At 45.0% G+C, this 15,797-nt stretch overlaps 1 protein-coding gene across 10 annotated transcripts in view; it reads right to left on the bottom strand.

Moving 5' to 3' along the window:
* ARHGEF1 (Rho guanine nucleotide exchange factor 1) overlaps nucleotides 1-15,797 on the bottom strand; it is a 185,704-nt gene that overhangs the window by 45,421 nt on the left and 124,486 nt on the right. For all 10 annotated transcript variants that reach the window (XM_056543768.1, XM_056543767.1, XM_056543766.1 and 7 more), the window contains 4 exons: nucleotides 14,440-14,538; nucleotides 12,063-12,105; nucleotides 6,944-7,049; nucleotides 2,392-2,532 (listed from right to left, as the gene is read on the bottom strand). In XM_056543768.1, coding sequence (XP_056399743.1) covers nucleotides 2,392-2,532; nucleotides 6,944-7,049; nucleotides 12,063-12,105; nucleotides 14,440-14,538 — 389 coding nt within the window. The remainder of the gene's footprint in view (nucleotides 1-2,391; nucleotides 2,533-6,943; nucleotides 7,050-12,062; nucleotides 12,106-14,439; nucleotides 14,539-15,797) is intronic.

Genomic DNA, 15,797 nt, shown 5'->3' with positions numbered 1-15,797 from the left:
GGGAACAAAAGGCACTGCAGCAAACATTATGGGGGAACAAAAGGCACTGCAACAAACATTATGGGGGAACAAAAGGCACTGCAACAAACATCATGGGGGAACAAAAGGCACTGCAACAAACATCATGGGGGCACTATAGGCACTGCAGCAAACATCATGGGGGCAATATAGGCACTGCAGGAAACATCATGGTGGCACTATAGGCACTGCAAAAAACATCATGGGGGGAACAAAAGGCACTGCAGGAAACATCATGGGGGCAATATAGGCACTGCAGGAAACATCATGGGGGCACTATAGGCACTGCAGGAAACATCATGGGGGAACAAAAGGCACTGCAGAAAACATCATGGGGGAACAAAAGGCACTGCAGAAAACATCATAGGGACACTATAGGCACTGTAGAAACCATCATGGGGGCACTATAGGCACTGTAGAAACCATCATGGGGGCACTATAGGCACTGCTGGAAATATCATGGGGGAACAAAAGGCACTGCAACAAACATCATGGGGGCACTAAAGGCACTGTAGAAACCATCGTGGGGCACTATAGGCACTGTAGAAACCATCATGGGGACACTATAGGCACTGTAGAAAACATCATGGGGGAACAAAAGGCACTGCAGGAAACATTATGGGGAACAAAAGGCACTGCAGAAAACATTATGGGGGAACAAAAGGCACTGCAACAAACATCATGGGGGAACAAAAGGCACTGCAGTAAAAATCATGGGGGAACAAAAGGCACTGCAGCAAACATTATGGGGGAACAAAAGGCAATGCAACAAACATTATGGGGGAACAAAAGGCACTGCAACAAACATCATGGGGGAACAAAAGGCACTGCAGGAAAAATCATGGGGGAACAAAAGGCACTGCAGCAAACATTATGGGGGAACAAAAGGCACTGCAACAAACATTATGGGGGAACAAAAGGCACTGCAACAAACATCATGGGGGAACAAAAGGCACTGCAACAAACATCATGGGGGCACTATAGGCACTGCAGCAAACATCATGGGGGCAATATAGGCACTGCAGGAAACATCATGGTGGCACTATAGGCACTGCAAAAAACATCATGGGGGGAACAAAAGGCACTGCAGGAAACATCATGGGGGCAATATAGGCACTGCAGGAAACATCATGGGGGCACTATAGGCACTGCAGGAAACATCATGGGGGAACAAAAGGCACTGCAGAAAACATCATGGGGGAACAAAAGGCACTGCAGTAAACATCATAGGGACACTATAGGCACTGTAGAAACCATCATGGGGGCACTATAGGCACTGTAGAAACCATCATGGGGGCACTATAGGCACTGCTGGAAATATCATGGGGGAACAAAAGGCACTGCAACAAACATCATGGGGGCACTATAGGCACTGTAGAAACCATCATGGGGACACTATAGGCACTGTAGAAACCATCATGGGGACACTATAGGCACTGTAGAAAACATCATGGGGGAACAAAAGGCACTGCAGGAAACATTATGGGGAACAAAAGGCACTGCAGAAAACATTATGGGGGAACAAAAGGCACTGCAGGAAACATCATGGGGGAACAAAAGGCACTGCAACAAACATCATGGGGGAACAAAAGGCACTGCAGAAAACATCATGGGGGCACTATAGGCACTGTAGAAACCATCATAGGGGCACTATAGGCACTGCAGGAAACATCATGGGGGAACAAAAGGCACTGCAACAAACATCATGGGGGCACAATAGGCACTGTAGAAACCATCCTGGGGGCACTATAGGCACTGTAGAAAACATCATGGGGGCACTATAGGCACTGTAGCACATGTCAAGAGTGCACATCAGGCAGTAAAGCACGTGTCGTGACGACACAATAGGCACTGCAGCAAAAATCCTGGGGGCACGTCAGGCACTGTAAGGGGGGGGGGGGGGGCACAATTGACACTGCAGCCCATATTATGAAGCCACAACAGGCACTGCAGCAAACATCACTGGGGCACAACAGGGTCTGCAGTAAAATCATGGGGGCTCAACCGGCACTACAGCAATGTTAAGAGGCACAACATGGTTTTCATGGGGAGTGTCGGGCACTGCAGCATGGGTATAGCAGCAACTGTTATGAGGGCACAATAGGCCCTGGTATTGAGGCATGGCAGACACTGCTGTAAAGGGAGTTGCAGGCAATGCTGCAAGTGGCATGGAAGAGTGGTTGGCACTGCAGAAAGTGGTAAGAGGGAGTAGCAGGCACCACAGCAACGGGGAGAAAAATTGTGAGAAATGTGAAAAAGATCCAACATGAAAGAATAATTGCCGGTGTCTGAGCAATGTGTCCTTCAAATAGGGATCATTGAAATCCCCCACTACCCTGCCCCCCTCCCCCCATGTATTTTGGAAATACTCACTGCATATCTTCCAGCTTCCCCAGTAGACGTTCCGCCAGCTGTTTTTCTTTGGACTGTAATATATATCTGTCATTGGTCGTATAGGACTCCAGTTCTCTAAGCTCCTGCTCCCCAGGAGTCATACCAAGTACCCGTTTGGCCCTATACAGAGAATACAGAGGAAGTGTCAGCGACTACAGCACAGTGTGTACAGGAATAGAAGGTCATCAGCACAAAATCACATCATATCATTTCAACATATGGGTCATAAAGGACACCCCTAGGTTATCCTGCCTGCCCCCTGTCCAGCTTCTGGTGAATGTAAGCCTATCTCATGTGTATAGCATAAATATAGACAAATACAATGTAACTAAACTAATAACAAACAAACCGTTGTACTGTTCATTCATATTTTGAGCACATTGTGTAAACATCCACAGTGCAGAGAGAAAAGGCAAGTGAGTCTCCAGCTGTTGCAAAACTACAACTAACAGCACAACTCCTGAGAACTCAGACCCACGACAGAAAAAAAACTTTTGTTAAAGGGCTATTCCGGCCACAGACAGCTTATCTCCCATCCAAAGCATAGGGGATAAGATGTTTGATCGCGGGGGTCCTGCCGCTAGGACCCCACCCCCGCAATCTCCGTACCGCACCCAGCATTCTGAGCAGTATGTTTGGAACGCTGGGTTTGGGCGGCCGGGGAAGTGATGTCATGCCACACCCTGTCCATTCATGTCTATGGGAGTTGTCACGCCCCTCCCACAGACATGAATGGAAGAGGTGTGGTGTAATGGCACGAGGGGGCGTGGCGTGACGTCACTTCTCCAACCGCCCAAACCCAGAGTTCTAAATACACTGTTTAGAATGCCGGGTGTGGCAACCGCCGAGGTTCCCAGCAGCCCCGCGATCAGACATCTTATCCCCTATCCTTTGGATAGGTGATAAGATGTCTGTGGCCGGAATACCCCTTTAAGTCTCTACAATATTTTTCTTGGGAAAGTGCCCATTTAACCCCTTAAGGACTCAGCCCATTTTGGCCTTAAGGACTCAGACAATTTAATTTTTACGTTTTCATTTTTTCCTCCTCGCCTTCTAAAAATCATAACTCTTTTATATTTTCATCCACAGACTAGTATGAGGGCTTGTTTTTTGCGCGACCAGTTGTCCTTTGTAATGACATCACTCATTATATCATAAAATGTATGGCGCAACCAAAAAACACTATTTTTGTGGGGAAATTAAAACGAAAAACGCAATTTTGCTAATTTTGGAAGGTTTTGTTTTCACGCCGTACAATTTATGGTAAAAATGACCTGTGTTCTTTATTCTGAGGGTCAATACGATTAAAATGATACCCATTATTATATACTTTTATATTATTGTTGCGCTTAAAAAAAATCACAAACTTTTTAACCAAATTAGTACGTTTATAATCCCTTTATTTTGATGACCTATAACTTTTTTATTTTTTCGTATAAGCGGCGGTATGGGAGCTCATTTTTTGCGCCATGATCTGTACTTTTTTTTGATACCACATTTGCATATAAAAAACTTTTAATACATTTTTTATAATTTTTTTTTTAATAAAATGTATTAAAAAAGTAGGAATTTTGGACTTTTTTAATTTTTTTTCGTTCACGCCGTTCACCGTACGGGATCATTAACATTTTATTTTAATAGTTCGGACATTTACGCACGCGGCAATACCAAATATGTCTATAAAAAATGTTTTTTACGCTTTTTGGGGGTAAAATAGGAAAAAACGGACGTTTTACTTTTTTATTGGGGGAGGGGATTTTTCACTTTTTTTTAACTTTAACTTTTACATTTTTTTTTACACTTGAATAGTCCCCATAGGGGACTATTCATAGCAATACCATGATTGCTAATACTGATCTGTTCTATGTATAGGACATAGAACAGATCAGTGTTTTCGGTCATCTCCTGCTCTGGTCTGATCGATCTCAGACCAGAGCAGGAGACACCGGGAGCCGCACGGAGGAAGGAGAGGGGACCTCCGTGCTGCGTTATGAATGATCGGATCCTCGCAGGAGCTGCGGGCGATCTGATCGTTCATTTTAATGGTGAACTGCCGCAGATGCCGGGATCTGTATTGATCCCGGCACCTGAGGGGTTAATGGCGGACGCCTGCGAGATCGCGGGCGTCGGCCATTGCCGGCGGGTCCCTGGCTGCGATCAGCAGCCGGGATCAGCCGCGCATGACACGGGCATCGCTCCGATGCCCGCGGTTATGCTTAGGACGTAAATGTACGTCCTGGTGCGTTAAGTACCACCTCACCAGGACGTACATTTACGTCCTGCGTCCTTAAGGGGTTAATGAAGACACCTTTTGCCATTTAAAGGGGTACCCCACTGCTCAGCATTTGGAAAAAAACTGTTCCGAATGCTGTAGCCGGCGCCGGGAGCTTGTGACGTCATAGCCCCGCCCCCTCATGATGTCACACCCCGCCCCCTCAATGCAAGTCTATGGGAGGGGGCGTGACAGCCGTCACGCCCCCTCCCATAGACTTGCATTGAGGGGGCTGCGGAGTACATCTTTAATTTCTTGGTGAAATAATTGTCCTAATGGGCCACGCGGGCACATGCATGTATACATGTACAAGCGTCCGGTATCGGCTTCCCCAATTCTACTTGAATAAGAGCGCACAAGGCATGGCGACTGACCGGTCTCTTCTTCTCTGGTTAATGTCACACTTTAAATTTACTTAGATCTATGCTATTTAGCCATTTATAAAGGTGCCATAAATCTCCCTCTATATGTCCACTATGAGAAGTCTGATCCCCCGAGACCCCCGTGATCTCCAGAATGGGGCCCGGCTGTCCCCACTTAGCGCTCTGACCCCACCTTCTGAGACGTAATAGTCTCGACAGTGACGGACCACTCAGCCAATCACAGGCCGCATCGGTGACCGGTCCTAAAGAGGTCGCTGCACGCAAGGCTTCCCAGAAATATTGATAAAATGAAACACATTTGCCGGGAGGAAGGTTTATTCTCTGTGTTGAAAGAAATCTTATTTGCACCAACAAAAAATGTGTTGTAGAGAGGAATCCTGCTCCCCACCTCCTCTGTGATCAGTCACTTGTCCTGTGGATAGGAGATATTGTATTTACGGGCTACAATACAACTTTAAGGATTAACTTACTTTTTCCCCCCTGCATTGTGGATGTTTACTCAATGTGCTAAATAAAAGACATAGACATGGCAGCCTTTGTGTGTTATTTGTTTAGTTACATTGTGTTTGTCTAGACTTGGGACACAGATAATCACCAGCTCCCATTTTATTACCAATCAACACAGACATCCAGGTAGTATGAAGGGTTCACTTTTCATCTAAGTAGATATTTGTCTGTCAGTCTCATATCTATCTATCTATCTATCTATCTATCTATCTATCTATCTCCTATCTATCTATCTCATATCTCATATCTATCTCCTATCTATCTCCTATATCTATCCCCTATATCTCTATCCCCTATATCTCTATCCCCTATATCTCTATCCCCTATATCTCTATCCCCTATATCTCTATCCCCTATATCTCTATCCCCTATATCTCTATCTCCTATATCTCTATCCCCTATATCTCTATCCCCTATATCTCTATCTCCTATATCTCTATCCCCTATATCTCTATCCCCTATATCTCTATCTCCTATATCTCTATCCCCTATATCTCTATCCCCTATATCTCTATCTCATATCTATCTCTCTCATATCTATCTCTCTCATATCTATCTCTCTCATATCTATCTCTCTCATATCTATCTCTCTCATATCTATCTCTCTCATATCTATCTCTCTCATATCTATCTCTCTCATATCTATCTCTCTCATATCTATCTCTCTCATATCTATCTCTCTCATATCTATCTCTCTCATATCTATCTATCTCTCATATCTATCTATCTCTCATATCTATCTATCTATCTCATATCTATCTCTCTATCTATCTCACATCTATCCATCTCTCTCATTTCTATCTCTCTCATATCTATCTATCTATCTCATATCTATCTATCTATCTATCTATATCTATCTCATATCTATCTATCTATATCTATCTCATATCTATCTATCTATCTCATATCTATCTATCTATCTATCTCATATCTATCTATCTCATATCTATCTCATATCTATCTTATATCTATCTATCTCATATCTATCTTATATCTATCTATCTCATATCTATCTTATATCTATCTCATATCTATTTATCTATCTCATATCTATCTATCTATCTATCTATCTCATATCTATCTATCTCATATCTATCTTATATCTATCTATCTCATATCTATCTTATATCTATCTATCTCATATCTATCTCATATCTATCTATCTCATATCTATCTATCTATCTCATATCTATCTCATATCTATCTATCTCATATCTATCTATCTTATATCTATCTATCTCATATCTATCTATCTCATATCTATCTATCTCATATCTATCTCATATCTATCTATCCATCTCATATCTATCTATCTCATATCTATCTATCTCATATCTATCTATCACCCTGGCGCAGTAGTGACACTTACCTGAAATCTTCCAGCTGTCTGCAGATCTCTGGGATCTGATGACTCTGAATCTCACTTAAATACTTCTTCAGCGTCTCGTCTTGAATAAGATCTAACCTTGTGCGATCTGCGATGGGAAACATAAGGCTCAATATACAGAACCACATTTCCTAGACAATGCAGAGTAACTTCCATGGGAACTTTTTTTGTCTCGCTCAGGAATAAAGTAAATCTCAACATTCAGGACTGATCTAGCACCCTATATTGGTACACTGTATCTCTACATCAGTGTATCCCCACCAGGGCGCCTCCAACTGCTGCAAAACTACAACTCCCAGCATGCCCGGACAGCCAGCTGGAGGCACACTGGTTGGGAAACATTGATCTACACGCGTTACTAAAATTCTATTCAAACCACCTAAAATACATAAAAAAGCTGAGAAAACCTATATAAATCCAGCACAAACACAGATATTCCAATCTTGGGGTTTTGTCTGTATTGTCTGTGTAACTACAAATGGCGTCTGACATTACTGCAGCACCCCCCCCCCCCCCCCCCCCCCCGCAAATAAAACTTCACCCCATAATAAGGTCCAGCTTAAAAGTCCATAGAAAACATTTTTGATGTTGGCAGCTAGGGTATAGTTAGAGAGTCTACAACCCACACAAGTGGCTCAGGTAGTGCAGCTCATCCAGGATGGCACATCAATGCGAGCTGTGGCAAGAAGGTTTGCTGTGTCTGGCAGCGTAGTGTCCAGAGGATGGAGGCGCTACCAGGAGACAGCCAGTACATCAGGAGACGTGGAGGAGGCCGTAGGAGGAGTAGGAGGAGCACTGCCAGAACCCTGCAAAATGACCTCCAGCAGGCCACAAATGTGCATGTGTCCACTCAAATGGTCAGAAACAGACTCCATGAGGGAGGTATGGGGGCCGGAAATCCACAGGTGGGGGTTGTGCTTACAGCCCAACACCGTGCAGGATGTTTGGCATTTGCCAGAGAACACCAAGGTTGGCAAATTTGCCACTGGCGCCCTGTGCTCTTCACAGATGAAAGAAGGTTCACACTGAGCACATGTGACAGACGTGACAGAGTCTGGAGACGCCGTGGAGAATGTTCTGCTTCCTGCAACCTCCTCCAGCATGACCGGTTCGGCAGTGGGTCAGTAATGGTGTGGGGTGGCATTTCTTTGGGGGGCCGCACAGCCCTCCATGTGCCTCCAGAGGTAGCCTGACTGCCATTAGGTACCGAGATGAGATACTTAGACCCCTTGTGAGACCATATGCTGGTGCGGTTCACCCTGGGTTCCTCCTAATACAAGACAATGCTAGACCTCATGTGGCTGGAGTGTGTCAGCAGTTCCTTCAAGAGGAAGGCATCGATGCTATGGACTGGCCGCCCGTTCCCCTGAATCCGATTGAGCACATCTGGGACGTCTCGCTCCATCCACCACAGACTGTCCAGGAGTTGGCGGATGCTTTAGTCCAGGTCTGGGAGGACATCCCTCAGGAGACCATCTTCCACCTCATCAGGATCATGCCCAGGCGTTGTAGGGAGGTCATACGGGCACGTGGAGGCCACACACACTACTGAGCCTCATTGGGACTTGTATTAAGGACATTACATAAAGTTGGATCAGCCTGTAGTGCGGTTTTCCACTGTGATTTTGAGTGTGACTCCATATCCAGACCTCCATGGGTTGATAAATTTGATTTCCATTGATAATTTTTGTGTGATTTTGTTGTCAGCGAATTCAACTATGTAAAGACGAAAGTATTTCATACGATTAGTTCATTCGTTCAGATCTAGGATGTGTTATCATAGGCTGGGTTCACACCATGTTTTAGGCTGGGGGGGGGGAGGTAAAAACTGGCGCTACCGTATGAGGCCCGTATGTAATGTATTTCAATGAGCCGACCGGAGTGAAACGCTGACTCCAGTCGGCTCATTTTTGCCCCGTATGCGGTTTTCCCACCGGACCTAAAACCGAGTTCTATGCATATATAATGAATTATGCAAATTAGCATGGCCAGTATTTTTGGGCAAAAAAAGGTGGCAACTCTAGGCGTCACTCATCACAAATACTGGCAGCCACTGCTTACTGTCTGAAAGTGGCAGCAGGGCCAGTTACTACTTTAAGATCAAGTAGCACGGGTCGTGCCCACTTTAAAGGGGTACTCCGCTGCTCAGTGTTTGGAACATGATGTCACGCCCCGCTCCCTCAATGCAAGTCTATGGGAGGGGGCGTGACTGCTGTCACGCCCCCTCCCATAGACTTGCATTGAGGGGGTGGGGCGTGACATCATGAGGGGGGCAGGGCTATGACGTTAAGAGCTCCCGGCAGCGGCTCCAGCGTTCCGAACTGTTTGTTCCAGACGCTGAGCAGCGGAGTACCCCTTTAAGAACAGTGAGCAGCAGATGCTGGGACACAAAGAAGGCAAAAATTTATATTTTGTCCCGTTCTGTTCTTTTTGTGTTTTTTTTTTTTTTCTTAAAAAGGGGAGGGAAAAAAACAATTTCTTTTTTTTTTTTTTTATAAAAAGATGGGCGAGTCTCGAAAAATAAAAAATTAATTAAATAACAAAAAGTGATGTATGGTCAGCCTAATAAGGACTAAGGGGGAGATTTATCAAAACCTGTCCAGAAGAAAAGTGTCTGAATTGCCCACAGCAACCAATCAGATCGCTTCTTTAATTTTTGAAAAAGCCTCTAAAAAATGAAAAAAGCAATCTGATTGGTTGCTATGGGCAACTCAGCAACTTTTCCTATGGACGGGTTTTTATAAATCTCCCCCTTAAACATTAAAATTGTCTGAAAAATACAATAATATACACCTCAGGCATCCTCAAAAGAATTTGGGCTAGTGCTGTATCTGGATAAGTGGCATTTTTTCAGACTGCAGTACCGCATGTGCCCTGAAGGTGGCTCCATATCCCTGCACAGAAAACTTTGCTGACTCTAGGAAGGGAGGAGACAGAAGAACCATGTGCGGAGTTTATCAGCTTCACAGCATCTACTCGGGAAGTGATTTGCCTTTGTGCACCAAGCAAACTATACACAGGGCACTATACACAGAGCAGCACTATACACAGGGCGCCATACACAGAGCAGCACTATACACAGGGCACTATACACAGAGCAGCACTATACACAGAGCAGCACTATACACAGGGCGCCACACACAGGGCGCCACACACAGGGCGCCACACACAGGGCGCCACACACAGGGCGCCACACACAGAGCGCCACACACAGAGCGCCACACACAGAGCGCCACACACAGAGCGCCACACACAGAGCGCCACACACAGAGCGCCACACACAGAGCGCCACACACAGAGCGCCACACACAGAGCGCCACACACAGAGCGCCACACACAGAGCGCCACACACAGGGCGCTATACACAGGGCGCTATACACAGAGCATTCTCGCTGCAGGAAGGCTTCTGCTGCTGCCCTACAAACCAGACAAGACATAGAAACAAAAAGGTGGCAGCTTCTGCAGAACAGAGCCATACAAAACGATCAAAGAGGAGCGTGCCAAATGCATTCACCGTAAAGGGAAAAACCCTAATCGAGTCTGACCTAAAATATCATAAGCAGCTTGTGACGGAAAGATTACATCGCCCATAAAGGGCAACCCCATCCAGAACTGTTCTAAGATCAGCCGGCAAACTGCTACACTGACTGCGTTGTCTACTTTATTTAGGACGATGAGAGCAAATAAGGGTGGGCCCTATATTCAGGATCCTAATCTGTTAGCCAGCATGGAGAGTCTGGGGGAACCGGCTTGTTCATGCACTATTCAAGCCTATTGATTTAAAAAGGAAGGGTGTAGTACTTCATTGCCCCTGCGGGGGTGCTGCAGGATAATTGAACGCTTGCTGCTGGGTTCTCCTGAAGATTAATTAAAGGGGTACTCCGCCCCTAGACATGTTATCCCCTATCCAAAGGATAGGAATTAAGATGTCTGATCGCGGGGGTCCGGGCCGCTGGGGCCCAGACGATCCTCGGGACGGTGCTGCTGCGGTTACTCCACGCCCCCTCCCATAGACATGAATGGAGTGGGTGTGACGTGACCTGACTTCACGAATATGGCCGTACCCCCTGCGATCAGACATCTTATCCCCTTATCCTTTGGATAGGGGATAACATGTCAAGGGGCGGAGTACCCCTTTAACTGCTGGGGGGGGGGGGGGGTCCATCGACATGACTTTCTAAGTTAAGGGGGTGGTTCAGGACTAGAAAACCAGAGATAATTTTTCCAAAAACAGAGTCAACCCTGTTCTCAGGCTGTGTATGGTATTTTTTGTATACTGTTTTTCGAAGAAATTAGCTCTGGTTTTCTATTCCTGGACAACCCCTTTATGTACGGTACATGCCACATGTAGTAGAGCAGTGGTCTGCAAACTGTGGACCTCCAGTAACAATACCACAACCCAGAGCATGCCTGGACAGCCAAGGGGTATGCTGGGAGTTGTAGTTTTGCAACATCTGAAGGCTCACAGTTTGGAGACCACTGTAGTAGAGCAATGATTTGTATGAGTTATCACTCCACTTGGGTGAAAACCTATACAGGCCTCAGTGACCGCCAACCTGCGGCAAAGCAGTGACCGCCAACCTGTAGCAAAGCAGTGACCGCCAACCTGTGGCTCTCGGGCTGTTTCAAAACTACAACTCCCAGCATGCCCAGACAGCTACTGTAGTAGAGCAATAAGTATAGTACTTGGATGAAAACCTATCCTGACCTCAAGGCAGTGATTTCCAACCTGTGCTGCTCCAGCTGTTGCAAAACTACAACTCCCAGCATGCCCTGACAGCCGCAGGCTGTCAGGGCATGCTGGGAGTTGTAGTTTTGCAACAGCTGGAGCACCACAGGTTGGAGATCACTGCTTTAGAACGTATTCGATTGTATCCAGACTATTCCATTTTACCAGCACTGATACACTGTAACAAACTATCAGGACAAGATAGAGCTTTGCGCTGCAGGATGGTGGGCAGTCAAGACAGCCACCCAGCTTTTCCAGAACCCTGCAAAATTAAATGGGTCACTTCTGCATCAACATCTTAAGCCTTAGGGTGTAAAGCCTTTAAAATACACAGCAATTTATACAGGTTCCAAGTCCCCGTTAAGAACTCACCCAGTTCAAAGGACACGTTAGTCGGAATCGGGACGCGCAAAACCTATAAGGGGGGGGATAAAAAAACAGAAGAAACGTCAGTCAATAGGAAGCAATCACAGCTATTCCTGTTGGGTGAAGAGCTGCAGACGCTCAGGAATGTTGAGTCACTGGTGAACAATGCAGTGAAAGATTTGCCCCGGGGCTGCTGTTTGTACAAGAATTCCCATTATTATCAGCGGCTGGCGGAGAGGTACGGTCCAAAAATCACACCTAAAATATGCCAGTCACCCCCTACACAGAGCTACCAGGAATTATACCATAGTGTTACATCACTCCTCCAATGTCCACCTGGACATCTTTGATGTCTTTGAGCTCAGGTTTTCTGCTACAAAGCTCCAAATCCCCTGCGTAGACTGAACTTAAAGGGATTGTCTGGCAAAAGAAACAACCTGTGTCTGGTGTTGAAAAAGTATAATAAAGCAACTTAGCTGTGACCATGCTTGGTCCCTGCTCCTCCCTTCCCTTCTGTCTGCTCAGGACATGACCAGTGATGTGAAGAAGGGATTTACTGCACATATTACAGTACATTAGATTTATGACATAATAGGTAAGGCAGCAGGGAGCCCGTTCTGGCATAAACTACTGTGACTGAGAAAGGCTTCCTGCTGCCTCGTCTAATCAGTTATAAATATAATGAGCAGTAATATGAGCTCCCCTCTCTGGCCTTGTCCTGAGCAGACAGGAGGGGAGGGAGGAGCAGGGACGGAGCAGACTGATTTTTAGAGTGTGTGATGTCTACATGGGAAACAGCAGAGCTGATATGGAAGATCTGTGCAGTATAGCTAATAACAGAATATTAGTATGTAGCTTTATAATACTTTGACACCGTACACAGGTTGTTTCTCTTTAACATCCATCTATGTAGGGGATTTGGAGCTCTGTAGCAGAAAATCTCTTTCAATTACTTTCCCTCTTCACATCACTGGTCTCATCCCAAGCAGACAGGTGAGTACAGGGAAAGCAGGGACAGAGCAGACTGCTTTTAGAGTGTAATGTGAAGTCACAACTACAAAGGAAAGAGCAGAACTAATAATGTCACAGGGACCTCTAAACAGTTCTTATTGGTGGGGGTCTCAGCACTGAACATGAGATACAGCCAGGTGAAGTACGTGTAACATGCTGCACTCCTGGCTTGGGGCTCATTGCAGGCAACGGTTCCATAGACTATAATGGAGCGCAGAGTTGGGACAAATTATTGGCCTTAAAGGGGAACTCCAGCGGGAAAACATTTTTTTTAAATCAACTAATGCCAGAAAGGTATACAGATTTGTAAATTACTTCTATTTAAAAATCTTAGTCCTTCCAGTACTTATCAGCTGCTGTATGCTCCAAAGGAAGTTATTTTCTTTTTGAATTTCCTTTATGTCTGACCACAGTGCTCTCTTCTGTCCATGTCAGGAACTGTGCAGAGGAGGAGAGGTTTGCTATGGGGATGTGCTCCTACTCTGGACAGTTCCTGACATGGACAGAGGTGTCAGCAGAGAGCACAGTGGTCAGGCAGGAAAGAAATTCAAAAAGAGATAACTTTCTGTGGAGCATATAGCAGCTGATAAGTACCGGAAGGATTAACATTTTTTTTAATAGAAGTAATTTACAAATCTGTATAACTGTCTGTTGATTTAAAAAAAAATATAATTTCCACCGGAGTACCCCTTTAACACCTAGAAACTACAGGTAATTGAGGATGAAACTTTATTTACATAAAGCAGGAACACCATCCCCTTATAACTTATGGCACCTATAAGATGGTTCAATAGAGAAGACCTTAAAGGGGTACTCCGGTGGAAAACTTTTTTTTTTTTTTTTTCTTAAATTAACTTGTGCCAGAAAGTTAAACAGATTTGTAAATTACTTCTATTAAAAAATCTTAATCCTTCTAGTACTTATTAGCTGCTGAATACTACAGAGGAAATTATTTTCTTTTTTTGGAACACAGAGCTCTCTGCTGACATCACGAGCACAGTGCTCTCTGCTGACATCTGTCCAGAGTAGGAGAAAATCCCCATAGCAAACATATGCTGCTCTGGACAGTTCCTAAAATTGATTAAAAAAAATATATAAAAAAGGTTTCCGCCGGAGTACCCCTTTAAAGAGATTCTCTAGTAATATAACAGCTCATTCCTAGTATGGGCCATCAATGTTTGATCTGTGGGGGTCCGACCTCAAATGGAACAACACCGCTGCACTAGGCATAGTCACAGAAAAACCATTGCTCCTACAGTATAAGAACAATGAAGTGGAACACTGTGGTCTCTTACTGTCCCAGAGGTGGGACCCCCACCGATCTAAGATTCATGCTGGTTCTCTAATGTACAAGAGCAGACAAGATACTCACTGCGCCCTTCATCAGGAACGTGTTGTAGAAATCTGTAAAGGATTTCTTTCCCTCTTTGGCTGAAAGGCTTCTTAACATCTCCACATGTAAGAAGCAGAGCTGCAGACAAACAGGACCGAAATAAAAATTAGAAAGCAAAAAAAACATAATATAAACCACGATTCACCCATCAAGCAAGAATCTACTGCCACCTGCTGGCAAGGACAAGCTCCTCAGCAGTCACTTTTCACTTAAAGCTAATGAGCGTGTATCCATTTGCATATCATGTGCATATTTAAAGGGTTTGTTTGACATTAGAAAAACATTATTTATTATTTTTTTTTAAATAACAGCGCCACCTTTGTCCATGGCTGGGTCTGGTATTGCAACCCCGAAAGTCATGCTACATGCAAAATAACTTTGAAAAGGGGAAAAACTGGCAATTTTGGGAGGCATTACCAAGTGGGATGGAGCGAAGCATAATATGTCATGTGATTTGTGCAACTTAAAGGGGTACACCACTGGGCAGCATTCGGAACGAAATGTTCCGAAAGCTGTTTTCGCGCTGCAGAGGTCGGCTACGCCACCTCACGATGTCACGGCCACGCCCCCTCAATGCAAGTCTATGGGAGGGGGCGTGACTGTCGTCACGCCCCCTCCCATAGACTTGCATTGAGGGGGCGGAACAGACCCAGCTCGAAAACAGCATTCAGAACATTTAGTTTTGAACGCTGGCCAGTGGAGTATATCCCTTTAAGGCTGCTCCTCTAGGTTAGATGGCTTATTCTGTTACATGACAGAACGCAGTGTCACCATAATGGTGTGGCAGTCATATGGGGTGAATGACATTACAGGAACAGCTAGACCCCATTATGTTCGTCACATACACTCATTGGGCCCCAGTTCTGACAGGCACAAAAAGCACACATGTAATAGGGATCAGACACACCTGTAATAACCGAGGTGAGCATCTGAGACCAGCATGGAGGAGAGAAAGAGAATAAATAAGCACAACCATTACAGACAAGATCCATCATAGAAACTGCCCCTTTAATTAAAGGGGTACTCCGGTGGAAAACTTTCCTTTTTTTTTTTTTTTTTTTAAATCAACTGGTGCCACAAAATTAAACAGATTTGTAGATGACTTCTATTAAAAAATCTTTACCCTTCCAGTACTTTTTAGCAGCTGTATGCTACAGAGGAAGTTCTTTTCTTTTTGAATTTCTTTGTTTGTCTTGTCCACAGTGCTCTCTGCCGACACCTGATGCCCGTATCAGGAACTGTCCAGAGCAGGAGAAAATCCCTATTGCAAACCGATGCTGCTCTGGACAGTTCCTGACACGGACAGAGGTGTAAGCAGAGAGCAGTGTGGACAAGAC

This window comes from Hyla sarda, chromosome 10, assembly GCF_029499605.1.
Source record: "Hyla sarda isolate aHylSar1 chromosome 10, aHylSar1.hap1, whole genome shotgun sequence".
Classification (NCBI taxonomy): domain Eukaryota; kingdom Metazoa; phylum Chordata; class Amphibia; order Anura; family Hylidae; genus Hyla; species Hyla sarda.
The sequence above is the reverse complement of the archived record's forward strand: the minus strand, read 5'-3'. Positions and strand labels throughout refer to the sequence as shown.